General features: G+C 38.4%; 4 protein-coding genes and 1 long non-coding RNA gene across 8 annotated transcripts; 3 read left to right on the forward strand and 2 right to left on the reverse strand.

Moving 5' to 3' along the window:
- Positions 1 to 766: 766 nt before the first annotated feature.
- Positions 767 to 2182, reverse strand: LOC133737168 (senescence-specific cysteine protease SAG39-like). The gene is made up of 2 exons (XM_062164781.1): positions 1717 to 2182; positions 767 to 1588 (listed from the first exon to the last, which is right to left on the reverse strand). The coding sequence occupies exons 1-2, from the start codon at positions 2156 to 2158 to the stop codon at positions 999 to 1001; spliced, it is 1032 nt and encodes a 343-aa protein (XP_062020765.1). The 5' UTR covers positions 2159 to 2182; the 3' UTR covers positions 767 to 998.
- Positions 2183 to 7239: 5057 nt separating this feature from the next.
- Positions 7240 to 10007, forward strand: LOC133737178 (uncharacterized). Of its 4 annotated transcripts, XR_009859817.1 has the most exons (6): positions 7240 to 7564; positions 8525 to 8584; positions 8716 to 8916; positions 9164 to 9236; positions 9472 to 9542; positions 9771 to 10007. It is a non-coding gene; the product is annotated as an uncharacterized LOC133737178 (long non-coding RNA). The 4 variants fall into 4 exon arrangements; XR_009859818.1 differs by lacking the exon at positions 9472 to 9542 and having other exon boundaries at positions 7241 to 7564; positions 9570 to 10007; XR_009859819.1 differs by lacking the exon at positions 9472 to 9542 and having other exon boundaries at positions 7241 to 7564; positions 9580 to 10007.
- A 681-nt stretch (positions 10008 to 10688) lies between these two features.
- LOC133727820 (agamous-like MADS-box protein AGL62) lies at positions 10689 to 11333 on the forward strand. Its single transcript, XM_062155224.1, has one exon. The coding sequence runs from the start codon at positions 10689 to 10691 to the stop codon at positions 11331 to 11333; it is 645 nt and encodes a 214-aa protein (XP_062011208.1).
- A 7710-nt stretch (positions 11334 to 19043) lies between these two features.
- LOC133737189 (large ribosomal subunit protein eL42-like) lies at positions 19044 to 19502 on the reverse strand. Its single transcript, XM_062164798.1, has one exon. It carries the CDS (start codon positions 19444 to 19446, stop codon positions 19129 to 19131), a length of 318 nt encoding a protein of 105 aa, XP_062020782.1. The 5' UTR covers positions 19447 to 19502; the 3' UTR covers positions 19044 to 19128.
- A 3287-nt stretch (positions 19503 to 22789) lies between these two features.
- LOC133724875 (inactive TPR repeat-containing thioredoxin TTL3-like) lies at positions 22790 to 26739 on the forward strand. Its single transcript, XM_062151773.1, has 7 exons — positions 22790 to 24069; positions 24724 to 24919; positions 25008 to 25192; positions 25275 to 25608; positions 25718 to 25922; positions 26002 to 26108; positions 26352 to 26739. Exons 1-7 carry the CDS (start codon positions 23072 to 23074, stop codon positions 26499 to 26501), a joined length of 2175 nt encoding a protein of 724 aa, XP_062007757.1. The 5' UTR covers positions 22790 to 23071; the 3' UTR covers positions 26502 to 26739.
- Positions 26740 to 27023: the final 284 nt, after the last annotated feature.

Consider the following 27023-nt stretch of genomic DNA (forward strand, 5'->3'; position numbering starts at 1 on the left):
GATAGGCACAGAGGTGAAGCGAATTTGATTAGGAGTGTCCTCCGAGTCCGGATCATCAGTAGGCCACTGAGAGGGCAATTGGGAAGCACGACGACCGCATGGGGCAATAGTGACATTAGGTCCTAGCGTCTCCAGATTCGGAGCCACATAAAAACGGCGTTGAGAGGAGGAAGAACTAAGGCCCAAAGCAGGAGAAGAGGAGTGTCTGGCAGTCGGAGGCATGTGGCTAGGACCCTCACCAAAGGGAACTGGAAGAGTCACACGCCTAGGGGGCGGGGTTAATGCTAGTGCCTTCACTAAAAGGGGAGGTAAAGGAGGGTGATTAGAGGCAACGGGTGAGGAAACACTATGTTCATCACCATGGAGAAGGGGAGCTGATGGTGAGACATGATGCAAGAGAACAAGATAGCCAAGGGAGAAGGAAGAGAAGGATAAACAGACTTTCTCGAGTTAGCATGGTAGGATTTATAGGAAACAGCACAATGTGCGCATGCAAAACGGGAGGTCATAGGTATCGAAGGGTCTAATTCTAGAGAGCAGAGAAAGGATTTGGGAAATCTTGTGCGCATTAAATGTGATAAGAGAGGCGTTTAGAATGCAGTTGGCAGGCAAAAGCCATCTGGCAACTAGGAGGAGCGAGGTGCGTCCAGCGAAACAAAAACCAAAGACCATGGTGGTAGTTGAAAATTGCGCGCAGAGCAATAAATGAAGAATCCCAACATACAAAACGAATAAAGCAAAGGTAGAGGAAGATCAAGTGAAATGATAGAGAGATAAGTAGCAGCGCCATCAAATCTGGGGTTCTAGTGTGCAAAGGAAGAGGGACAAAACGGGCAAACGTGGAAGTAGAGCAGAGGAAGACAAAATATACACCTACGTCCAGTTGTTTAATAAATGGATCTGTAGCTAGTTTCTCACTAGTATTATTACAAACAAGTTTATCAAAATATACACCTACGTCCGGTTGTGGTAGGCATTTATTCCAAATGTAAAATCATCTACACAGTAGCGTAAGAGGCTGACGTAGCAATGCCACACATTCCTTCCACAGCCTCTATATTTCTTTGTATCCTAACGTAGCCTTCTTCACCCCATTCTGTGCCCCATGAGTTTTTCAGCAACCAATAATCGATCCCCTCATCAGTTGTTCCGTAACCAATAGCAGTAACACAATGGTCGAGGTCCGTTCCACAATATCCTGTCAACACACCAGATGAATAGTATTCGAATGCTCCCTCAGCTTGAATGCAAACGGATACAGGTTGATTAGCAACAGCCTTGAGAAGGTCCTGTTCACTGTTTACAGGCACATCTTCGTAGCCGGTTATGCTACCTGAAGGGCTGTCTGCCTCTGTAGTATTGCACACATTATCCGTAGCAGTATAGGGATAATTAGCCTCGTTTGTAAGCCCGTGCTTTTCGATGATGTACAGAAAGGCAACGTCGGGGTAGCCACCCATACAGCCTTCATTCTCACCTCCGACGTTACAGTCAACCAACTCTTGCTCAGACATAGAGACTAGTTCACCAGTAGCAAGCTGAAGAGCTCCTTCCAAGGCTCCCACTGTTGCGAAAGCCCAACAGCTTCCTGCATAGTAATTCCAATTACAGATATAGTAGTTAGAACATTATTGGAAACAAATGAAACAGAACTCCATTAGTGCAATAGTGCATGCATTATCCCTAAATAACAATCAGAAGCAATTGGCTACGTACCACATTGGCCTTGATCCTTGACAGGCATTACAGCTCCTTTCGTTCTCCAGTCTAGTGAAGATGGCACTATGCTAACATTTTCGTACTTGAAAGAAGTAGTCAGCGGTGGGGTATCCCGAAGACCCTTGAATCCAGTCCTTTGGGCTTTGAATTCTTCAGTTGTAAGGTCTGCAAATTGATTGACGCTCAATTTGTATGGTTTGTTTACATCGTTATTCGAAGAATCAATCATTGCCACATTTTTCTTGAATACATTGAAGCGAGTCTCCTTCTCATTCATGCTGCTGTATTGGCGACCATAACGAGTCATCCATTGCTCGTATCTCTCATACATGGCTGCATCTTCAAGATTCCGAGAGGTGGCTTCAGAAGACCAAGCCCCGAATATGAGGATCAAGCACAGGCAAATACATTTAGAGTACATCTGGTTTATGAACTCCATGCTTGCTAGGATATGATTTGATGGAGTAAATGAACTAAAGAGAAGCTGGTTTTATACTGAAAATGACCTTGATATCTCCGGGTACGCGTCCCCGAAAAATCAAAGTTTTGATATGATCGAATTGAACCAGCTGTGTAACATCAATATAATATAATGACACGTACAAGAACAAAGTACTTTTTTTTGGAAATTGTTATTGTTTCTTCTTCTGTGCTTTCACAAATTCCTCCGTCACTCTTTGGCAACTTCCTTTAATTTGTCCAGACTTTGCAGGTCAGACTTGATTGGAATATGCAACATTGGTACCAAGTCAGCTTCAAAGTACTCCATCCAATGAAGCTTTCTGTCCACCCGAAAGCATTAATTCGCCATTCCTTCTCTATATAAGTAACCAGAAAATCAGGCTTAACTAGATCTCATTGGCTTTTTACAGGAACAAAGACAGTTAAGAATCTTAAGATTCAAAATCTATTGGACGAGGAGAGAAGAACAAGACTCATCCTAAAGAAAGACAACTACCCGCTGAACGGCAAGCAGAGCACAACAAGAAGCAAAAGATACATAAATAACGGCAGGCATATTATATTGACATTTTTCTCAAAACCATTTAGAACAAGTTACCACATTTTCCTTGCATATGCATGAATATTTTAACCTGCATATACTCATTAGTGTCCTTATGTTTCCTAGACAGGATCATACATGATTAGAAAGTTGGTTTTAGGATTAGTAATGGTGCATGGTCCTAATATTCAACTGCATGATCTAGAAAGTGGTTCTCCATCTAAAATTTTCAATTGTAGGCCAACTTTAAAGTACAGTTTTTATAGGCGTAACTACTGAAAAAGTGTCTCATCCTCTTCTAGGGCTTCAATTTGCCCTATATATATTCGAGAATGTGTGTGTCCTCCTCCAGGTGCTAGATGGGCGCTCACTAAACCCGGCCTTCAGATTATTACTTACTTTTTTCACTCTTCTCCGCCTATTGTGGCTGATTTATTATTTGAGGATTGTAACTCAAAAAATAATTAAACATGAAAACAAAACAAAAAAAAACTGATCAAAAGTACTTCAATTCATTTATAACAGGATTTTGACGAAAAGTCTAAATTTGAGTTAACATGCCACTTACTCTAATAAGAGATTGGTGTGCCCACTTACCCGGGTGAAATTATAATTTTATCTTATACTCAATTAATAAATTATAAATCTACCATTCTGCCACTAAAACCACATCTCTCTATCCCTGATCCAAATCACAGATCCCCCTCTCTTCCCTCTCTCTTTCTCCTCTGCTCTCTGATCTCTTCTTCTCCCCTCTTGATTTGGCTGTAGTCGTCGTCCGGTGAAATTCCAACCGGCGTAAGAGAATCAGATATCACCGTTTTTAACTATGGTGCTCGACGACTTCCCACGGCGCGGCGACGCTATCGAAGCCAGTCGGAGGGGAGAGCCTGTTCACGAGGACCAAGACACTGCTGAACGACATCTCTGCGAGGCTCACGAGGGCGAAGTGCTGGCGGTGCTCGGCGCTAGCCATTCCGGCAAGTCGATGCTTACCGACGCCTTGGCCGGAACGCCAATGCCTTCGCCTCCTTTGAACAGCAACTATGCCAGGTATGATAATTCAATGCCTCTGTAAATACTCTATCGAATCAGATCTTAACTTTCGGTTTTGATTTCTGTGATATAGTATGTGATTGTAGGTGAAATAGTTTCATCTCAAGAGGATGACAAGTTGATTTGAGCCACCGGTGAGAAACTATGTTTCAACTAGGGCTGTCACTCGGTCGGTTAGAATCGGTTATAGGTATTACCAACTTCAAAACCAAAGCTTTCGGTTTCAAAATTAAGCTACCAATTACCAACCAAAATTTTCGGTTTTTAATCATATCTACCAAATTCGGTATTTCAGTTTTCGGTATTACCAACTTTAGAACAACTAATTCTTAATTTGTAATATAAATTAGAATGAACAAAATTATGTTTTTCAATTTTATAACCGTAAACTTTGTATTCATCTACTAATCATAGCTTTCTTTTGTATATATGACATCAAATTTTTGCCATTTTCAATAAAACTAGGTTATTTAACCATCTTGGACTAGGTTACTCAAAATACATGTACTATTTTTTTTTTTTTTTGATGAAACGGGATGAGGGGAAGAACCCTAGCACCCCAGAATTTATTAAAGAAGAGAAAAAGAGTACAAGGGAGGGGACATATAAAGCCAAGAACTCCCTAAAAAAATACCAACTATTGAAAACGAAATTTGGGAAGACCTAAACGGTCCTCATTACAAAGCGAAGCAATGAAAGGGGGAGCTATATTCCACCACACAAAACCAGTATTCGATGTACCATAGTTAGCCACATAAAAATACATGTACTATTAATTATGTAGTATATTGAGTGATGTTTATACTATTATGAAAATTTTATGTTTATTTCTTAATATACATGTATGTGTATTGAAAACCATATTATATAAAGTTAATATTTAGATAATCGGTAGATTGGGTATTTACCAAAACCAAACAAACTTTTTCGGTAATTTTCGATTTCGATTTTATCGGTCTCGGTTACCAAAAAGTCGGTTTACCAAATCTAAAGTATCGGTTGGTATTCGGTCAGTTTGGTAATTATCAAATCAAGTGGCAGCCCTAATTTCAACTCTGGAAAGGGGACTAGGTGTCTTAGCTTTGCTCGAGTTGATGAGTGATGACGAATGGCAACCAAATTATGCAAAACCATTTTTGGAAATTTTATATTTCACGTGGTACTGTGGGTTTCACTATTTCCACCCTGCACCTCAACATAGTGTGCATATTGAGTTGATTGACTTGAACTTGTAATTTCTTATTCCAAGCTCATGCTTATTAAACCATCATGTGCAAGCTGATTGATGTTTTAGACTTTTAGCTTTACAATGGGCCCCATTGAAAGGGGTGTAGTGTGGTGCTCTTCTTCTTTTTCCTTAATGTATCAAACTGTACATGCAACTTTTTCTTCTTGTTAGTTCTTGTAATTAATATAGGGAAATTTATTATTGGGAGGGGGAAGGGAGAATAAAAGGTTTATTAGGGGGTAATAAGTTTATTATTGGAGGCCAATAAAATTTTTATTGGGGGACAATAAATTTTTTATTGAGGGGTAATAAACATTTTATTGGGGAGCAATAAACATTCTATTGGGGACCTATGAGATCTCCGACAACATCTTTAGGGACATCCGGTGAGGTTTCCAATGACCGATGACCGGATTCTGACGACCTTGATCGGAGTCCAGCGTCCTTTGATCTGAGGCCGGTGAAGTCTCCAATGAATTCTCTCTCTAAGTGACAAAGAGAGGGAGGGCAAAATTGTCTAAAAAATAAACAAAAATAAATAAAAAATATTTAATTGGGTATTAGGGCAAAAAATATGTAATTTGTTGGATAAATAGACAATTTTATAAGATATTTGGGTAAATGAGGTTAGTGTAGGTCAAATTTAGGTAGATGGACAATTTTATTTATTTATTATAAACTTGCTATATTTCTTGCTGGTAGAGTATTCCTCCCTAAAGCATTACACATACGAGTTCATTTACATATACCTACACATTATAGTGCCTGCTAAAGCATTATAGCAGGCATTGGCTTAGTTTCATAGTTAAGCTAAGCAGTGGGGTAAGAGGCTTGCATAGCAATGCCACATAGACCTGATGTATATGCTGCATGGCCGGCGTTTCAACTTTTGCCTCCAATGCCTCCATCTCATGCTTCACTGTTACATCTGGACATTATCCAGCACTTTCGTCTCCAATGCCAGAAGAGACATGCTTCACTGTTACATCTGGACATTATCCAGCACTTTCGTCTCCAATGCCAGAAGAGACATGCTTCACTGTTATATCTGGACATTAGTCACGTTACCCAGCACTGTTACATCTGGATAATACTGTTCCTCCTTTCCACCCTTACAGATAAACGGTATTTTTCTTTATTACCTCAAAAAGAATATTCTCTATTTTGGCGGAGTACGTCACTTGTAGATAAAACTGTCACACATGCAAGATCACTACTCAGTAGCTAGCAAGATTAAATGAACAAAATCTTTGATAAATAATATCGTGAGGAGGTATCAATCTTTATCAAAGAAGATAATACAGTGGCAGTGATGTGTAACAATTCAAACAATTAAAATAGAGATTGGATTAGGACTATCAACATTTCGAGCTCATCAGGGAATGAATAAAAACGGTTTGTTAGGATAGTTCAAAGACGGTGTCTATGAGTATCCCACGAACAATTCATCCTCCATTGGTAGAGAGGAAAGCTCTCATTCTACTTGGAATGATTTCAAGTATATAGGGATGATGTGTGCAAGATTTTTTTATTCTTTTTTCCTAGCCTAATGGATATTTTTGGAAAGTAGTGATCGGATACTTCAACCCTAGACTTAATAGGAATCGGAAGCTCGGGATGATAGGCAAATAGCCATTGAATAACACTACTAAGCAATCCCTGATAAATGCGGCTAATGTTAAACGCCCTAGCCTTGTGATACAAGGGTCATCATAAGGCTCTTCCGATCATGAGGCCAATGTGTCTCCTTTGCTCAATCGGTTTTCCTTTCCTTTCCGAAGCGCTAATCGAATAAGATAACTACTAAAATTAACATAAAGAATTTCAGCTGGAAAAAATCTCGTTACCAATTACTCTCCCAGCTAGTAATTATTGTTTCAAAAATTGAAGGTTCCAACTAAGCCGGCAATGAAAAATTAATTAGATATTTATTTAGATCTTATAACGTAATTAGGACAACTTTCTAATTTAATGTCATAGAATTATCAAACTCTTTGGATAATATTTAGAATATGACACTACCACAAAGGTGGGCTAAGGATACCATTTCCTAGCCACTATTAGGCTAATGGTGTGTCTACCCAATTTTTTCTCACCAATATTTCTAATGGTGTGTCTCTAAATGATTTTTATTTTTATAGAACCAATAAAAGCAATAAACAAAAGGGTTCTAGTGTCACCAAAACCCTTAAAAGTATAAAATATTGTTTACAGATTTATCAACAATTGTTTTGATATTGTTATAACTCTCTCTCTCTTTCTCGCCCTCCTCCCAGTTTCTCTCTATCTCTCAATCATGAACAAGGGAGCAATAATCTTTCAAGGGTTCTTTCAATGAGTCGGTACTCTCTACATTCCTTTTCTCTTTCCTCTTCACAACGCAAGTCAAAGTCTTTTATCTGCTTCTTTTGGTGGAAAAATCGATGCAGATCCAAAAATCGATTCGCATAAGAGTATCAGGTTATTGATCTGATACTCTTATGCGAATCGATTGTTTGACATGAATCTTCCCCTTTCAACAAAACTTCCGATGGATACCATTGCACACCATGTCTAAGGTCCTGAGCCAAGCCAATGAATTGTCTTTTCTTGAATTCAATTCTAGAATTTTAAATTTCTGTTATTTTTAGATTTTATACGCGGTGTGGGTTTTTACTCTTCGTTTTCCAATTGTTTACAGTGTGATCTTTTGTTATTCACTTGCTTAGCGGACTGTTTCTGTCTACATTGTTTTACTTTATGTGAATGGAAGATGGGTTGAATATGCATTCTGATTTCTTAAGCTACTTAAAATTCTGGATTTTCTGGGTTGCTCTATGATTGGAGTCTAGAGGTAATTATTTACATGTTAGATGTATTTTTTTTCATATTTAGTTTCTGGGTGAATTTAAAATTTGGATGCATGATGAAGACCCAGATACTCTGATTACTTGTGAAAAGAAATTCATTTAGTAACAATTGGTAGGAGGAAAGTTGCGTAATTTGAAACATTGTCTAATCTACTTGCTGCTTCATATTAGTTGTTGTATTATGGGGTTTTGTCTCTTCAAAATATATGTTTCTTTTTTGAAGAGTATGCTTTTGTAGGTTTACTCAATTTTGTTGTATAAGATATATTTGGCATTGGAAAATTGTGTCAAATCTGGGCTTACATGCTCAGTAGGTTTCTCTTATATCAATATTTTGAGCTCTTGAATGATTTATATATAAAAGGCATAAGCTTTTGTTAATGATTGTAGCTTGAGTACAGAACTGACTTGTGTTGCTTTTGAGTTTACAATTGGCGGTAGTTTTATTAGTTTGCTCAAGTAATTGCAAGATTTTCCTTTCTTTTTGATTATTGAGTTATATTGAAATTAATCTGTTGATTTTGTAACTACTGAAAATGCTATTTTGAAAGCGGAAAAAAGAATATCAAATTTAATTTCTAAGTAGGTGTCGGTTTAACAACCTTGATGTTTGTATTTCTTTTCATAATAAGATCGATGACTTACGAAGGAACTGATTTGTTTTTGTAGGTTGGTCTGGCCTATTGCTCTTTCCTTGTGCCTATTTCGCTTTATGGGGTTCATTTACAGGTACAACAATAGTCTCTTGGAAGAATTTCTTCCATTAAAGTGTGGGTGGTTAGAATGTGGTTTTACTCTGATTCAGTTTTGCTGATATATGAGATATAACTACTGTATGATCTTTCTTTGTATGCGGGTAGGTTCAGCAGGTCAAAGACATAGACAAGCTGGGTTTTATGGGTCTGGTTCAAGAAGAGCTTGTGTTGATAGAAGACTGGTACATTTTTAGATGAGACCGGTGGGGATTGGTGGAGGGTTGTCACTTGAGACAAGAAAACCAATCATACCAATCGCAGGGTCTAGTCAAATGCAGTGCTTCTGTAATATGTGTGTCTGCTATGGTTAGTTTGTTACTGCATTTTCTCATTTTCTGTTTCACTTCTTTTTGAAAATGCTTTTTCCTTCTTAAGTAGGATTGTTGATTGGCTTCAATATCTCCTGGAAATAGTCATACCTTGTACAAATTTTACTAATGCTCATTCTGGTGCAACTCTAGTTGTATTGCAATAAACATGCTACATATGGACTAGCTTTGCCTTGATTTTGTATTACATTTTTTTGCTCTTGATTTTGCTACTCTTTTTGCAGAATGCCAGATGTGCTACAGCACTACAAACCAAATCTGTTACGCACCAGGCTCCAACAATCACAAGTCTTCCTCGTAAGGCAAATTCTTAATTGTTTTTTTTTTTTTTTTAACATGAGCAAGTACTTGTTGTTAATTGCATATCTGGTGGCATTGAAAAAGCTGTTGTTCTAAACGGTAGATAACAGAATTTATTTCTTGTCTTCTTTATTCTGTAATTGATAGTCCTTTAAATTTCCTTTAGTGCAAGAAGCATGCATACTCTGTGAAACCATAGTTTTTATACCCTTACATATTGTTTGTGCATTAGTCCCAGAAGCATCCATACTCTGTGAAACCATAGTGATTATTTCAGGACGTGACGTTCAAATCCTATAATGGGTATGTGGTTCCTTATGTTGTGTTTAGGTTCTTGCAGGCATAAATCTTGCTTTTGCATTTCGGCGCCCTTCTCTATTTCTTTTATAGAAGTTATGATTCATGTTCTGTTCATAAGCCAAAGAGTTGGAGAACATTTAGTAGTCCTTTAAATCAGTTGGGATGACTTTGCATATGAATGCTAGAAACCAAAAAGCATGCTTTGATACAAATTTCACTCATCTGGTGTAGTGATCCATGATCCATGAAGATGAAGTGATCCTATGAAAGGAGAAGAAAGGAGAAGATCAAGGCTGGAATTATGGACAGCCAACTATTAGATAGTTTTTATATGGATTGGCTCGATGTTATTTGTATCATGTATTCATGTGGTTTGAGGATTGTTGAGTAGTCCCTACCTTATAGTATTGTAGATTTGAAGAAGGTGAAATTTTAATTTTGTTTTTATTTTTTTTTAATTTTGAAATATATGGAGTCACCAATAAAAATTGGTGGATAACATGAAGTAGAATAGTAAAATCTGAAGGGAGTCACCAATTCTTATGTTGGTGAGTTGTGGGACCCATTTCATTACTCACTATTATTTTGATCGGTGGGTTCCTTGGGTAATTGTCACGCCAGCTAAAGAAACCATCAATTAATAGTGACCAAAACAGTGTCTATTGCTGTTCCACACCAATCATTGGTGTCTATAGAATCAACACACACCATTCTCAATGGTGTTCTTAGACCACTTTTGTGGTAGTGTGAGCGTATCTATAGCTGTTGTTAAAACAGAACCTGCTTGATCGGACGTTCATCATTCAATCTGTGAAACAGAATTTTAATCCTAGTTAGTTTTTTTTTGTTTTTTTTGTGAGAATGAATCCTAATTAGTTTTTATTTGAAAGAAAAGGAAATTTCCCGATTTGCATGGTCCAAAATTTTAGACCGAAAGAAACGGGGCAAGTAACGCAAATAAAAGTGAACGCCCCTAATTAGGAAAGTATCTTCCTGCATGCCATCGTGACGTCGTTGACTTGTATGTATGGTCTTTCCTAATTGAGTATACATGGTCTATATATATGCACTGCACGACTTGACAAAGTTGTCAACTCAATAGCTCTAGATCGACACGACTGATTAAGGTGATCAATTGAAGAAGAAATCATGGGACGCAGGAAGATAGAAATCGAGAAAATCAGCAACAAGAACTACCTAATGGCCACATTCTCTAAGCGGCGAAAGGGTCTGTTTCACAAAGCCAGTGAGTTTTGCAGGTTATCCGGTGCCGAAATCGCCATCATTGTCTTTTCGCCAGGTGACCGTGTTTACCGGTTTGGTCACCCTTCAGCAGACTCCATCATTGATCGGTATGATGATCCGCGAACTGAAAATAACAATAATAAGGGCACACGAGAGTTTCCGTATACACTTGACGACGAAGACAATGAAGCTCGTGATGATGATTTGGCGAGCAGCGAGCTTGGAAAAGAGGCAGCTGATGGTAAGGATGAGCTTGGAAAGGCCAGGTTTTGGTGGGATAATCTGCCTATTGAAGATATGGGACTAAAACAACTTGAGAAATATAAAAGTTGCTTAGAATTTATAAGAAACGAGCTGGCATATGAATTACATGAGACGAAGAGAAGAGAATCACACACCAAAGATTTTTTGAGTTTGATTGGTTTCAGTACTAGTACTTCTACTTCTGATCCAGTAAGAGAACGCAACTGTGATATTGTAGAAGAACACCAAGCACAGATTTCGTGGAGCAACATGACGAGCGCAATTAACACAAATTTCACTATTTAAAGAGTTGAACAAGTTAATAGTAGTATTTAGACATATATATGCCCTAGATTTTCGACTATGTATATTTGCCAACAAATTATGTATTCGATAGCTTGAGACTTAATGTTCTCAATTTGACGTGTTTTGATCCAATGCTTCACATGAACCTTTGACACGATAAATTAATCAATGTAAAAGTGAGAGTTCATATTTCCAAAAACTTAAGCTCTAGGCTGTGTCTGGATAAATAAATTGTAATTCTTGTAGAAATTTAAAATAATGGTAATTGAAATTTCTATCGTTTAAGATTACATCAATTTTTGATGTGTTCACGTACAATTCCACACAAGAATTGACGATTTTATATTTATAACACAGGAAAAACATATATATATATATATATATATATATATATATATATATATATATATATATATATATATATATATAAGTTAAGGGAGCTTCTATTTATACCTCCAAATTTGGCATTTGGACCTCCTTACTTAATAGACCTCTAACTTACTTTTACAAATAACCAATTTGTTATCTACACCTCTCTAATTTTCCTATAATGCCCATCGTCCAATAAAATCAATAAAATACCTTCTTTTTTTTTTAACATTCTATTCGTACTTTCAAAATCAGTAGTTGGATCTCCTTCAGTTTTTGAAGATTTGGAAGGCAATTTTTTTTTTTTTTGGAAGTTCATCCTCCATATACGAGTAACAGAGGTGCTAGCACTTTTTCAATGGATTGTCGACTCTTGGTTAGAGTAGGCAACAATACCATGTTTGCTCATCATCTCGTACAAATATGTTTTCCAAGTATTATTTTCATTGCATTTAGGTATCATTGTCCCTAAACTGATTCTCTCCTACTTGTTTCTATATCAACTTGAAATGAACATGCATGGTCCTTTTGTTTTAGATATGTATGGGATAGTGGAGGAAATTACAATAATCAACCATGGGACTAGTGCATTCTCCATAGATTTATATCAGAGGGTCGAATTTTTCATCATATCTATAGAATAGTTCCACATAAAATTGCTCTGCACTGATGATGTGCGGGAAGATCTTGTGGACAACTACCTATTGCTGCGTTTGTCATATAAACGTGCTGGAGTACTACTGCTTTTTGTCGCCGCTCATTCACATGTTTGATTGCATTCAAAATGAGTAGGGCTTCATCAACTGAGATGTCTTTGTATTTCCCATTTTCTCTCCTTTTTTTTTTTTTTTTTTTTATAGCGCAATGGTAGATCTTGTAAATTGTCAGTTGTGTGAGCAAAGAAGTCTATCACTTTACGAGGACAAAATCAAATTCAGAAAATTCTAACTTCAACGTTAAATAATGTTTGGCGATATATATTTTAGGGTTTACATTGGAGGAGAAAAATTTTCCCAAGTTGAAGACTTACTGTTCGTAGAGATAAAACTCTTTTTTTCCCCCTTATTTGTGTCTGTATTGGTAATTTGACATGAGTTGACAAAGTCAACTAGTAATTGAAAAAAGTGAGAGGTCCAAATACCAATTTTGGAGGTATGAATAGAAGCTTCCATAAGTTAATTATATAAAGAAAAAAAACAACGCGCATGTAGTCACCTCCTTTCCATATTCTTCTACTATGTTCAGTATCAAATCACTCTTTTTATTCTAATGAAATTTTAATCTTATTTGATGTTTAAATATATTGATTGATCAATTAATTCTTGATTCTAAGCTCTCAAGCAATAATGGTGTTTTATTCATGTATTGGCGGTGGAGATTGTCACGCCCCTGATTTTCAACACAATTAAAAATCGATATATAACCTCATAAGTATACATGCGTGAACGTTCAGCCATCAATACCAAATACCTGGAAAACTTTTTCCCTTTTATACAACACACATATTGATGCCCTGAACCTACTATGTCAATATTGACCCGCCCACAGAGTCATATATTACATAAGCTTACGAATTAAATTGTCAACAACAAGATAAAACGCAAAAGCTCCTCAGAGTTTACTACATAGTGGAAGTCATAACAATGGCAAAGCCAATCAAATTTGCTTCCTACCTGTTCTGCTGCCAACAGGCTACCTCAGCTTCAGCCCCGATTATCCTACCCTGCAGGATTAACCCCTACACCGTTGGAATGGTGCACCGAGTTGTCACACAACAAACCCGGTAAGCTTTTGCAAGCCCGTATGAGTAACTCAAAACAACTCGCACAAAACTACGGGATAAAAGCCCGCATGTTTCGATCGAGGAAACAACTCACACAAATCACGTTTAAATCAATAAACAAAGATTCACCACACGAAGTCACTAATACATGAATACATATGTATATATATATATATATCCCATAATATATATATGTACACACATAGTCATCCCTTTAGAAATGCCACTAATACATGAATACATATGTATATATATATATATATATAGGATATATAGGATTAAAGTTTGTTTAGTCCCTGTACTATCAAGCTGTCGTCGTTTCGGTCCCTGACATTTTCAATTAATCTGAAAAGTCCCTAATCTCACAATTTGCGTCCGATCGGTACAGTCCATCCAATTCCTCCGTTTGTAAGCTTATGTGGCAATAAAGTGTTGGCCAACTCAGCACCACGTAAGCCACTGCAATAGCGAAATGTCCATATTATCCCTCCTCTCTCCTTCTGTTTATCTCTTCCCCATCTCCTTTTGTTCGTCTCCTTCCTCTCTCAAATAATCAACCCCAGATATTCCGCCTCGCCTCCCGCCTTAACACCCAGATAGAGACCCATATCGATCTTCTCCATCGTTCTGCAATTCTCGAACTGTGTGAGCAATCAAATTCAATGAAATGAGCGGAGAACCCAGCGAAGCAGCCAAGAGATGGTTTGAGCCTCTTCACTTCCTCTATTCTTGCTCTGTCTCTAGCTCTGTTATGGAATTGTGCTCCTTGTTTGTTGATGGTGCAAAGTCTAGATGGTGACCTTCTGGATGGTATATGCTCAGATGGTACAATTCCGATTCGAAGGACAAGAGAGCAAGACATGGGGGGGTGAGTCATGGGCTCATGGCCTGGTGAAATTAGTGAAAAGATGAAGATCAATGGAGAAAATTGCCGGTGAAGGGCTGATTGACCGGCGGAGCAGATTGAGTAATCTGGGTGTCCAGATCAAATCTGGGTCGAGGCCTGGATCGAGGAATGATGGGAGGAGAAGATGTCGTGGTGGTCTTTAAGTGTCAGATCTGCTGCTTGGCGACTGGTCTGGTACGGGTCCGTCAAGATTGGCTCCGACTCTGCTTCCGGTGGTTCCGATGACTTTTCTGGCCCGGTCATGCGGAAGAATCAATTCTGAGGGGTGCTCTTCAAGTACGGTCCCAAACCAATTCAGGTTAGGTTTCAAAGATTGCACATTTGTGGTTTAATTTCAGTCGAAAATGGAGTTCGAGACCGTGATTTCTGCTTGTGAATCGGTGATTGTGATATGCAAATATGCAATGTTTATGTGTAGATGAAAGTGAATGGTTTTCAGTTAATTGAATGCTTTTTAGTTAATGGATTGTTATGAATGAAATTGTTTGCATTGTGTATAATAAGAGCAGCGATTTGGGGGAAGAACCTAATGTTGATGAATTGGGAGCTTGGATTATGGTTTTGAGCTTAACTACAATGCTGGGGGATTAGAAATGAGGAGTTGAGAGGCAGTGGCTTGGAGAAGTGAGTCTGGGGATGGTTGTGGTGGAGGGTAGGTGGTGGGATTGGGTGTTGTGACAGGTGGAGTAGGAGGTGGTGCAGCAGCAAGTGGTGGTGGTGAGAAGGTGGTTTTGGTGGTGGTGACCTTGAAACTGCTCTCGGCGAGTCCTTCAATATCAAAGAAGTTGGAGGATCATTGAATGACAAATCCGAGGAGGTTTTTGGATGGTAAGCTTAGTGGTGGTGGTGGTGGATAGACTGGTGGCCGGTGGTTATGGTGGTAGTGGCGATGGATTTTGGTGTGAAGAAAAGAAAAGAAAAAAAAAAGAATAAAAGAATGAATGAGGGAAAATCCCGCCGGGGGGGGGGGGGGGGGGGGGGGTATATTGGACAATTTATAGCTTATGTGGCATGCAAACTGCTGAGTTGGCATGGCTTCGAGTGCCACGTCAGCAAGTTAACGGCCCGAATTGACGGAATGCTAACGGCGAGGACCGATCGGATGGAAATTGTGACGTTAGGGACTTTTTAGATTAAATGAGAATATGAGGGACTGAAACGATTTTGGAGTCATAGTACTGGGACTAAACATAATTTAATCCATATATATATATATATATATGTACACACATAGTCATCCCTTCAGAAATGCCACTAATACCATCTATAGTCACAGTTAATCCCATAACTCCAAGACAATATGGTAACTAGTCTCATAACACATATCGTGAGATTTACTCACACTTAAATTCCTATTCAAATCAAAATAAAAGAAAACAACTTACACCTTGGTTTCTTTTAAAACGAAACATAGAAAGCAACTCACTCCTTGGTTTCTATCGAATATAACATAGAAAGCAACTCACACCTTGATTTCTATCAATCGTACCAAATCGTACCATAGAAAACAACTCACACTTGAATTCTATCAAAATAACATAGAAAGCAACTCACACCTTGATTTCTATCAATCGTACCAAATCGTACCATATCGTACCAAATCGTTAATAAGGAAAACAACTTGCACCATGTCCCCTTAAAAACCGTTAATAAGGAAGCAACACACACCTTGTTCCCTAAAAACACGTAATGTTCCCGTTACCCCATGAATTACCTATATGGCAGACAGACTAGAGCTCTAACTGAACGTAACCACTCGTCCGGCCAAAGACGTGATTACTTGATATTCTACCCAAGGTCATAGACCTTCGATCCTCGGGCCGCACTGTCCCTTGGAGCAAATCATCAAAACAGTCGCACAGGACTCAAAAACATTACACAAATCGCAACGCTTTTGAAAACAATCGAAATCAACATTTCCATAATCATTGTTTTCCGAAAAGCCATAACACAAAATAATAAAAAGCATCATTTCATGCATATTGTTTTCATACACAAATCTCAACACCTTTCCCACATTTCAACGCTTTTCAAAACAAATCGAAATCAATATTTCCACAATCATTTGTTTTCCAAAAGCCCCAACCCAAAACAATAAAACGCATCATTCATGCCTATTGTTTTCATAAATCCACACACCACCAAAACATATATATTTCACGTAAATATATATATTCGTAGTCATCCGCTCAGGAATGCCTACTAATACCAACTATAGTTTACAGTTACTAAATAACTCTCAAAACGATAAAGGTATTCCGTTCGTAAATGAACCTTCTGAGATTACTCTCCTCGAAACTCCCGCTGCGTCTTCAATATAGAACAAAGCAGCCAAACCACCCAAAATAGCCGTCCAAAGAATACCTCGTCACGTACCTAAGGAATAACAGCTCTGATTCAGCCAACGAATCACAATTTAATAAAGTTCGAATCCCCAAATCGAACCAAAATCTCAAAGTAATGCCAATTTGAGGTGAAACCACTTCCGAGACCTCCCAAAGTCTCCGGAACACTTCTACGATCGATGTGTCCAAACCACAAATCGATCCGATTGCTCAAATCCTCACGGATTGAATAAATTCACCGAAATGAAACGGTGAAAATCATAACAATTCCATACGAACTCCAAAATTTGCGTATTATATATCGAAACGCTCGTATCAACGAGTAGAACATATATAATACCAGAAATAGCTCCCTACATGGCTGGAACACCGCCGGAACGCCCCCACAGGCGGTAGCGCACCGCCGCCGGCCAAAACTCATTATTTCACAAAACTCCCAACATGAAAAAGTTTCATCTAAGCATGCTTGTGAATCTTCAAGAACAGCTCAAAGTCAGAAAACAAGCATAAATGGTCGAAAACTACCTCACAAGCCGTGAACAGTAATCCAAGCTGAGTTGAACCAAGTTTTACGTGAATCGATCCAAACAACCACCAAGGATCGATCAAGGAGGCTGCTCTGAGTTCCCCAAGCCCAGCTAGAAGCCCCGTCGACGTCGGAACAAGGATTTCCGACCGGGTCCGAAATCCTCAAACTGCACCGCCTTGCAGCGCCGCCGTGGAGGAGAATCGGCGCTAGAGGACACCAGAGGGACGACCAGACGGAGGAGACGATCCTATCTGGAAAGTTTCGTCGCCGGAGACCGCCGCAGTTCGCCGGAAAAGCTGGGTCGGGTCGGCCGGGTCCGAGTCGGGTCAGACGGGTTTCTTCGATTCTGAAGGTGCAGCCGAGAGAGAAGAGAGAGAAAGGAAACCTTCCGGAAATGGAAGTAATGAAAATAGTAAGTTTCCAACTTGGGAAACTTCTATTTATACCAAAATGGAAACTTCTTCCAATGGCCATAACTTCCTCATACGAACTCCGATTCTCGCGTTCCACATGTCCACGAACTCGTATCGACGCTCTCTACAACTTTTGTAAAGGAAGTTTTCGCAGAATCCCAACGAATAAAAAGTCAACCCTTGCAACCCCCCTAAAACCATATTCTTTACTTAATTATTCGCCCGAAACACTTCCGCTCCACCCACGAGCCACGAAACCGTCCAATAACCACAATTTAAATTCCGGAAAAATCCTCAGAAAATAAATACGAATTTCCGGGGCATCTCAGAGATGGCTTCAACGACAATCTCCGACATCTCTTTTGCACATAAACCTTCTTCAAACAGAACCTTATGCCTCATCCTTTGCGGAGGACAAAAGAGAGATGATGAAGGTGGCTTGTTCTCTGGTTTTGGTGCACGATTGGAAAAGAACAAAGAAAATTTCTAAGTTAGAATTTTGGGAAGAATTTTATAATTTCTTTATTAAAAATCCCAAATGAGGCAATTCAAGGATTGGATTTATAAAATCCTGACTTTTAGTAAAATTTCACCTTTTTTCCTCCATTCAAACAATACCTTGGCGAAAGTTGATTACTCATACGCTTAGTGGCAATAACATAAAAGAGTTTTGGTTTGCGTGAGAGAGCTTTCTTTCTAACCTTGATAATTAAGGTGGAAAATTCTTCTGTGCACCGACAGTATAAGTGACTCAGCACCTATTAGGTGATCTCAATCATTGATATTTGAAGTCAACATTTTTTTTAATAGCCATAAAGTGCACTTGGTGTTATTCAGACGTACATTCTTGTTGGTACAAGTATACGTCAGTGCTCTGAATCCCTTCCCAGATAAGATAGCTTTTTTTTGTTGAGAGCTTTCCGATCAACGTCCTCCCTCCTTGTGATGGACATATATGAATGTCATGGTTAGATCTCGAACTTTGTCATATTTTTGATCCACCAGCAAGTCTCATGATACGTTATCGAGTTTATTATGGTTCATTAATTGATCCGCTATCTAAATAACTTGCTTGCAATCTACAGTCACATATGGTTGATGGCGGTTAGTTGTGATGGTGGGAACGACTAACAGTGATCGGGTTGCTGCTTTGGTTCGTCATTGCTCCCGGGTTTGGTGCCGTTGTGGTGTTTACCTCATGTGGCATACAGTCAAGGGAAACTTTTTAACACTGATCATCCTATAGTTATGTCGGCCTGAGTATTCAGCCTAGTTGGTTTTTTTCTTTTGTTTTTTTTTTCTTTTTGTATTTTAATTGATGGCAGAAAAGTGTCATAACACCATGAAGTTTTACATAAAAACTAACAAAATCTTAAAACAAATCTTCCATATTAGATTAAAATATCCAACAAAGGACAGCAGCATAAAATAAAACCAAAAACACTCCATTTATAAAAGCGATGTTCCCTTTCCCTTCTTGTCTCCACCAATCTCAAAGTGCTTGCACCTCTTGATTGGATGCTGAGAAACATGCTTGCATCCCTGGCATTGGAGCCTTAGAACAATCTTCTTGGTAGTCTTGGCCTTCTTGTGAAAGACTGGCTTGGTCTGACCTCCATAACCAGATTGCTTGCGATCATAACGACGCTTTCCCTGAGCAGCAAGACTATCCTTGCCCTTCTTGTACTGTGTAACCTTGTGCAAGGTGTGCTTCTTGCACGCCTTGTTCTTGCAGTAGGTCTTCTGAGTCTTGGGAACGTTCACCATGGTGAAGGCAGAAATGAGTTGGGCAGCGAAGGCGGCCTGGATGGTGAAGCTGAAACCCTCAGCCTAGTTGGTTAATTATTTGCTCGAGCCTCATCATTTAGGTGTATGTTTAATCATTACTAAACATTTCGAGATTCTATCAATTTTATTTTTCTTTCCCTTTTTAGAAAGCTATCATACGTCTTGAACGGACATTACACCATTTTTTGTTTTTTTTAATTTTTTTAGTTTTATTTTAATCAATTATTAAAAAACTATTACTTTAATTAATTACTATTTTTTTTATGAACAAAGAAATTACTAAAACAATCTCCGTGAGATCTTGATACATATGATCAAACAACAATTTGAGAAATACATGATAGACAATTTTACATACATTATTGTATACAAAAGAAAATGCAAGGGAAACTGATTTGGGGAAAGTGACAAATATATATCTTAAGATTAGTAGGAAATAATTTTCAAGTATTTAACAGAAACAATTTGTTTGAATTTTATGAGGCAGACATTGTGCACTGCATTTCACAACAAAAGAAATTATGGTTGCCACTGCATTATGGGTTGTAATGCTCAAGTCCAAGGGTATTTCGGTAATCTGCTCCGCCGAAGGGTTGATATCAGGCTCTTCCCAAAAGTAGAGAAATCCCGGGAGTACGACATTGCATTGAAAAAAAGGTCAGTTTGGGTAAATCCTCGTCGGCCCCATAATGAAAGAAGGTCCAGCGGATTTCTGGGCTTTGTTAAAATTAGAAAAGCTTTCATTTTTTTTTTTTTTGGGATATTTTTTATGAATGAAGAACAAGTTCATGGGAACAAACGTTAGCTCATTTTTTTAGTAGGTATTTTACCTTCTGATTTTCTTTTCTTGGATGTCTACAAGCGAGTATATGATGTCATGTAGCTATTTTTATTTTTTAATAATATGTATATATAACAAATTTGGACACAAGTTTAATTTGTTGCAGAAAAATATGGGCTTTTTAGGAATATTTCTTAAATTTAAATTTAAATTTAAGACAACTTGGAAAGAAAATCACTTACCACATTTGGAATTGTAAGAATTCAAAACCAAGTTTATCCACATTCAGAGGATCATTCTCAAAATAGTAACAATAATAATAATTATTATTATAATTATAATAACCAAGGGGTCTCTGTTTTAACTAGTGATGGGCTTCCTTGTCCTCACTAAGTTTTCATTATTTCTTTGTTGTAGTTTTGCCTGGTATTTCTACCATATGTTTCAGTTGTATTTGATTTATGTACTTGTTTGTGCCTTCTTCCTTTTGGGTTTTCAATTGAAGTATTTTCAGATCAAAAAAAAAAAAAAATCAACTGCTAACTAGTAATTAGGTCAAGTCAAATAATAAGAGAAATCTATATAGGAACCATAAAGATAAAATAAGGTCGTAAAATTTGATATCGTCCAACTCTTATCCTAGGAAATCTCATGATGGAGAAAAGCCTCAAATAAAAGGACAGAGTATCACACATCATTGCAATGACTAGTCATTAATGGTTACATCCATATCACTCAAGATAACAGAAGAAGCCAAGTGTCAATAGTGGTAAAATGAATAAGTTGTGCTACCTTATGAGCTGATATATTTCACGCTCTTGGAATGTACTTACATAGTTACATTTCACAACACTAAAACAATTTAGTTTCCTCCATACGTACAACCATATATGGAGCTGGGCTTTGCTTTTACCCTACACAACTCATTGTGCATAAGACTCAATTTTAATAGAGAAAAAACATGCATACTTCAAAACTAAGCTTACGCTTAATTAAATCTCGAAGATCTTTGTATTTCTTGAGGATAAAACACTAGCAAGAATGACTAAAACCTTGAGCAAGAGACACAAGTGAGAACTAAGTCCGATCACTATGCTAATAAAATAAATAAATTAGGAGTTGTACTGTGGATCAGAAGTCGCAACTAATCATATGTTGATCAATTGATCCTACAAAAAAAAAAAAAAAACCAAAGCATCCACTAAAGTTTTATCCAAAAAATTAGGTAAGTGGCACGATTTTTTCCTTTTTCTATTTAGGAGAAGTCCACTTAACGACATCCAAAATTGAAACATTAACTTCGGTTTCCTTAATTCTATAAGAAAAATTTATTTTGCTTGTTAGGAGGCACCGCTTAACTAAAAATATATTTAAAAAATGAATTGTTAATCAAAAATCAAATTAAGATATTTTTGTTCCTTTAATTAATAAACACACGTTTAAAATATGCATAAAATAATTGCGGGTTTGTACTCTTTCAGGTGGAGTATGTATAAGATCGCAGAGATGTAGGCTTTTGGTGGGTGCTTGGCCTATCAATTTGTGATTGATGGAGGACTCACGCCTCTTTTCAATCAATCAGTTGCTGTTATGGTTTAGGCTGTAAAATCAACATACTATGTGCTTTAATTCGCTTGGACCTATCTTGAGGATGTGCATGCATCGGCTTCTTGGCTTGTTATACGCGGAGTTGCGGACTTTGTTCTAATTATAGTCTCTCTGACTAGAGACCTCTTAGGTTCTGTAACCCCCATGTCCGCCACCCTTAAGGCATTGTTTGGTTCACGGAAATAAAAATAATTCTTTTGTCTTTTTCATGAGAAGAGAAATAAAATTTCTCAAGAACTTTCTATTCCGATATTTGGTAGCGTAAGAAAAATTATTCGGAAAGTTGTTAAAAAATTTGTAAATAATGTAATAAAATAATGTATTATGAATAATAAATTCAAGAAAAAAAGGGGGAAAAGTGATTCCTCTGAGGTTTGGAAGGAACCATTTTTGATCTCCTTATTTTCCCTTCCTTCAGAAAAACATTTCATTTCATTTCATATTCTAAACACAAGAAATGAACAAGTTTCCTTTCCTAATGCTTACTTTCCGCGAATCAAACATGACATCTAAACAAGAACCCGGCTTACTTACTTGAGTGATAATTCGACAATCTTAAAATCGTGATATCAGAGAACTTTACATCTTTCTTTTAGATGACAATTCACAATTTATTTTTTTATCTGTTATATTTAAAGGAGGGAATACAGATTTAAATAATGGTAGAGGTTACGTATAAAAAATTAGGCGGTGATTGAGTCAAGATGGATAATCAGAATTAAAAACGCAATGATGGTTAATCATAATTTTTGTTAATCACAATAAAAATTAGAGAGAAAAAACGCAGGTAGGTACCGGTAAAGACAACTCAGACAAAGATGGTAAGGAAAATACAATAGTCTCGTGACGTCTGAACCAGCAGCACCAAAAAAAAAAAAAAAAAAAAATTCCTTTCTTTTTATACCAAAACAAGAAAAGGAAGAAGAAGAAAAAAAAAAAATCTTCCTCTCATTCCAGTCATTCTTTGCTTGCTCCTTTTACATCACGGGATCCCCATCCCTTCCTTTTCTTCTTCTTCTTCTTCTTCTTCTTCTTCCTCCTCACTACTCTCTGTACTTTCCCATCTCTCTTTCTGGGTTCGTCTCTTTGCTCTTGTTTTACCTTAGACCACTCACATTCTTGGACTAGCAGCGAGTGAGCATTCAACCAAGGACCAAAGCTAGCTAGACCCGAATCATCAAGTCTCTGTGAGTTTCTTCTTGAGTTAAATTTACAATGCCCCAGACAGGCAAATCCACCCGAGAACCGGGTTTCGACTCGCTCCCGACTCGCTTCCGTGACTCAGTCACTTGCAATGACGACCGTAATAAGAACAAGCCCGATTTCAAAGAGCTCGATCTGGGCGGCTCACCCGTCTCGCCCTTGATGACCAGGACCTCAGTGAACGGCGTTAACAACAATGGAGGTGGCGCCGCCACTACTTCCAGCTCCAGTTCGAGCTCTTCCGGCTCGGTTTCCAGCAAAACCCAGCTGGGGAGAAGATCCGACGGCAGTAGACCCAACAACCACTCCGGCGAGCTAACTGTCTCCTCCGAAATGAGCCCCAGAGCTTCCGAGAGCGTCCGATCCGGAACCACGCCGCGTAATTGGAAGCCGGAGCATCGGAGATCGGTCTCCGCCGGACCGCCGTTGATCTACTCCGGCAAAACGTTCACCGGCGGTAGTAACGTTAGTTCCGGGGGTAGTTTTGGTAATGCTTGTGGAAATGTAGCAACCAATAATTCATCTTCAACCTCCACAACTGTGTTTCCCAGCGGCAATATATGCCCTTCCGGGAAAATTACGAAGTCTGGAATTGTGTGTAGAGCCAGCAGTAAGACTGATGTGTTGGGTTCGGGGTGCGGCAACTACGGCCACGGTAGCATAGTTCGAGGGGTTTCGAAATCGGATGCTACTAGTTCCAATGTGGGTGGCAACTTTCAGATTGGTGGGGAGTCTGTGGTGGTTAAGAGGGCAATGGGGAACTCTGATCCGGAGGAGGTGAAGAAGGCTGGGAATGAGATGTACAGGAAAGGCCATTTTGCGGAGGCATTGACAATGTATGATCGCGCTGTGTCTTTGTCTCCGGACAACGCTGCTTACCGGAGTAACAGGGCGGCGGCATTGACCGCGCTGGGGCGGCTGGCCGAGGCTGTGAGGGAGTGTGAGGAGGCTGTCAGGTTGGACCCTGGTTATGGGAGGGCGCATCAACGGCTTGGTTCGCTTTATCTTCGGTGAGTCTGGGAAGTTGGGATTGGAATTGTTTGAATGATGATGCTTTTTAGGAAATGTATTTGTTTTATATATATCATGCTTAATTTGGATGAATGTGATTGGTGTGTTTAATTTTCATATACTTCATTTGTGCTTAACCTTTGTTTTGATATTGGTGTTGGTGCATTGGATTTGGGAACTTGCCTCTGGGTGTGTTTGGGGTTCGATAACTCTGGGTTTTGCTTTAGTTTTATATTGTTTTATGTTGATCTTGGACTTTAGCATTTGAGTGGAGAAAACTGTTGGCTTCTTTTTGTTCTGCTGTGCTGTAGAGTTAAGCTTCTTATGTCTCTGTTGCATCATGCTTTGTATTTCTAGAATGTTGATCTTTTGAATGCTTGTTTTGCAATGTAGAGCTTGTTATTTAATTGTTGCCTTTTCAGTTTCAAGTCTGATAATTTCAAAGGTTATTCCTTGATGGATTCAAGACCAGTAACATTCATGGGTAATTTGTTTGTAAAGTTTTTAGCTTTGTTGTCCTTCCATTTGCTTCCGGGAATCGTATAAATTTTTTCCGGTTCATGTGTGTCTTTCCATTCTCTGCTTTGAATCATACTCTCAGTTGATCAAATTCAGAGTCATCTCAGTCAATCTCTAACTTGGACATTTTACAGTTTTGGGCTAGCTGAGAATGCCTCCCACCACCTCTCATTTCCTGGACAAAGGCCAGAGCAGTCTGAGTTGCAGAAGTTGAAGTCCCTGGAGAAGCATCTGAAACAATGTTCAGATGCCCGTAAGCTTGGTGATTGGAAGAATGTGCTAAGGGAATCGGATGCAGCCATAGAAATGGGAGTGGAGTCCTCCCCTCAGGTAGAACCTCGTCTGAAGTCACTCAGTCTTCCAAATTGCTGTAGACAAAGTTTTCAAGTTTCTTGAACTGACTAAAATCAAATTACAGCTTGTGGCGTCCAAGGTAGAAGCTCTATTGAAGCTCCATAAACTCGAAGATGCAGAATCCATCCTATCAAACATACCCAAGTTTGAAAATTATCCTTCTTCCTGCTTGCAAACCAAGTTATTTGGCATGCTCGTTGAAGCTTATGTACTCTATGTAAGGGCCCTGGTTGAAATGGCATTCGGAAGGTAAGCTCCATATCAGAAACTTATAAAGCATAGCAACTGTGACTTTTAGAGTTAGTGATAAAGGATAGTAGATTTCTCGCAGGTTTGAGAATGCAGTAGCAGCTGTAGAGAAGGCTGGTGTAATTGATTACAGCAGTGTTGAAGTTACAAGGGTATCAAATATTGTGAAAATGGTTGCGAAAGCTCGTTCTCAAGGTAACGATCTTTTTAGCTCTGGAAGGTTTGCTGAAGCCTGCGCTGCTTATGGGGAGGGCCTCAAGTATGATAGTTCCAATTCTGTTCTATACTGCAATAGAGCAGTTTGCTGGTCTAAGCTTGGACAATGGGAACAGTCTGTTGAAGACTGCAACCAAGCCCTCAAGATTCAGCCTCATTACACCAAAGCCCTTCTAAGAAGGGCTGTGTCGAACGCAAAGGTAATTTTTCCTTCATACGTGCATGTGAGTTGGTAACTCTATTCCTTTTAAATATTTGTTGTTTGTTGATTTATGTGATCATTAGCTTCTCTCTTGCGTAATTTTATAGTTAGAACGATGGGCAGAGGCAGTGAGAGATTATGAGGTCTTGAGGAGGGAACTCCCCGGAGACAATGAGGTTGTTGAATCTCTTCACCAGGCTCGAGTGGCATTGAGGAAGTTCCGTGGAGAGGAACTTCATCATGTAAAGTCTGGCGGTGAAGTGGAAGAAGTTTCTAATTTAAATAAGTTTAAAGCTGCAATATCATCACCTGGTGAGTTTGAACAACTTTTACTGGTTTGTTATTCAACCAATTCCAACTATCTCGTCTAACTGAAGATTTGAAATTTCAGGTGTTTCTGTCATTCATTTCAAAGTTGCATCCAATGAGCAATGTGAAGAACTATCCCCATTCATAAATATGCTTTGCGTTAGATATCCATCTGTTAAATTTTTTAAGGTAGGTGATTTATTTGTTTATATTCACCCATGTTTAGATTGCCCTGCATTCCTACAATCTCAGCTGAGATTTTTATTATTATGGATCGTTTCAAAAGATAGTAGGGTCTTTGCCTGTTATTTCTCTTGCATGATGAACCCAACCTTTTGTGTTGTTTTCAAAAGGATATCATCTTGCGCCTTATAGTCACATCATCTGTGTTCCTCGGAAGGATTTATATAATAAATGTTGTTTTGTTTGAAGGTGGATGTGGAGGAGAGCTTAGCCATAGCAAAAGCTGAGAGCATAAGATCTGTTCCAACATTTAAAATTTACAAGAATGGTGAAAAGGTCAAGGAGATGGTCCGCCCAAGCCACCAATTCTTAGAGGACTCTGTGAGAACCAGTTTCTAGCAGACACCCATTTCTGGTCTATCCTCATATTTTTATGGTAACTCTCCTAGTATTTACCATCATTTATTTCATACTGGGATTACCATATTTCACCTGTGACATAATCAGCTACTCAATTGTTTCATACAGTTTTAAGGCAGAGAAATCCTGCAGAGAGAAATATTCAAAGAAATATTCAAATAGCTTGTTAGTCCACATTTGTGGAATTTTATATATGATCATTATTCATTTAATTTCATCTCTAGTTTAATCCCTGCCTTTGGATTCCATTGGTTGTCCTTTTCAAACTAATTTGTTTCATTTGCCAGCCTCATATTAAGTGTCCTTTTGAGTAAAAGGAGCTGGGAAAGTGTATAGCTCAATTATAATGTCTCTCTGTCTGAGAATTTTGGACAGAGAGAAAAGGGTAAAATGTCTGCTGGTTAGTGGCAATATTCTGTAAGGCTTGTCATATGATTTTTCAAATATAAACATTTTTTCTTCTTCTCAGCTTGGTTTTTTGAGTTTCCAAATTTTGTGAAG

This window comes from Rosa rugosa, chromosome 1 (assembly GCF_958449725.1).
Source record: "Rosa rugosa chromosome 1, drRosRugo1.1, whole genome shotgun sequence".
In the NCBI taxonomy this organism is placed as follows: domain Eukaryota; kingdom Viridiplantae; phylum Streptophyta; class Magnoliopsida; order Rosales; family Rosaceae; genus Rosa; species Rosa rugosa.

Excerpts from the sequence above, each read along its gene's own strand:
- LOC133737168 (XM_062164781.1), bottom strand. The coding sequence starts at position 2,158 with ATGGAGTTCATAAACCAGATGTACTCTAAATGTATTTGCCTGTGCTTG. Across the intron at positions 1,589-1,716 it reads CAAGGATCAAGGCCAATGTG|GAAGCTGTTGGGCTTTCGCA; the intron begins GTACGTAGCCAA and ends ATTACTATGCAG.
- LOC133727820 (XM_062155224.1), top strand. The coding sequence starts at position 10,689 with ATGGGACGCAGGAAGATAGAAATCGAGAAAATCAGCAACAAGAACTAC.
- LOC133737189 (XM_062164798.1), bottom strand. The coding sequence starts at position 19,446 with ATGGTGAACGTTCCCAAGACTCAGAAGACCTACTGCAAGAACAAGGCG.
- LOC133724875 (XM_062151773.1), top strand. The coding sequence starts at position 23,072 with ATGCCCCAGACAGGCAAATCCACCCGAGAACCGGGTTTCGACTCGCTC. Across the intron at positions 25,609-25,717 it reads GGGCTGTGTCGAACGCAAAG|TTAGAACGATGGGCAGAGGC; the intron begins GTAATTTTTCCT and ends GTAATTTTATAG. Across the intron at positions 25,923-26,001 it reads AGCTGCAATATCATCACCTG|GTGTTTCTGTCATTCATTTC; the intron begins GTGAGTTTGAAC and ends TTGAAATTTCAG.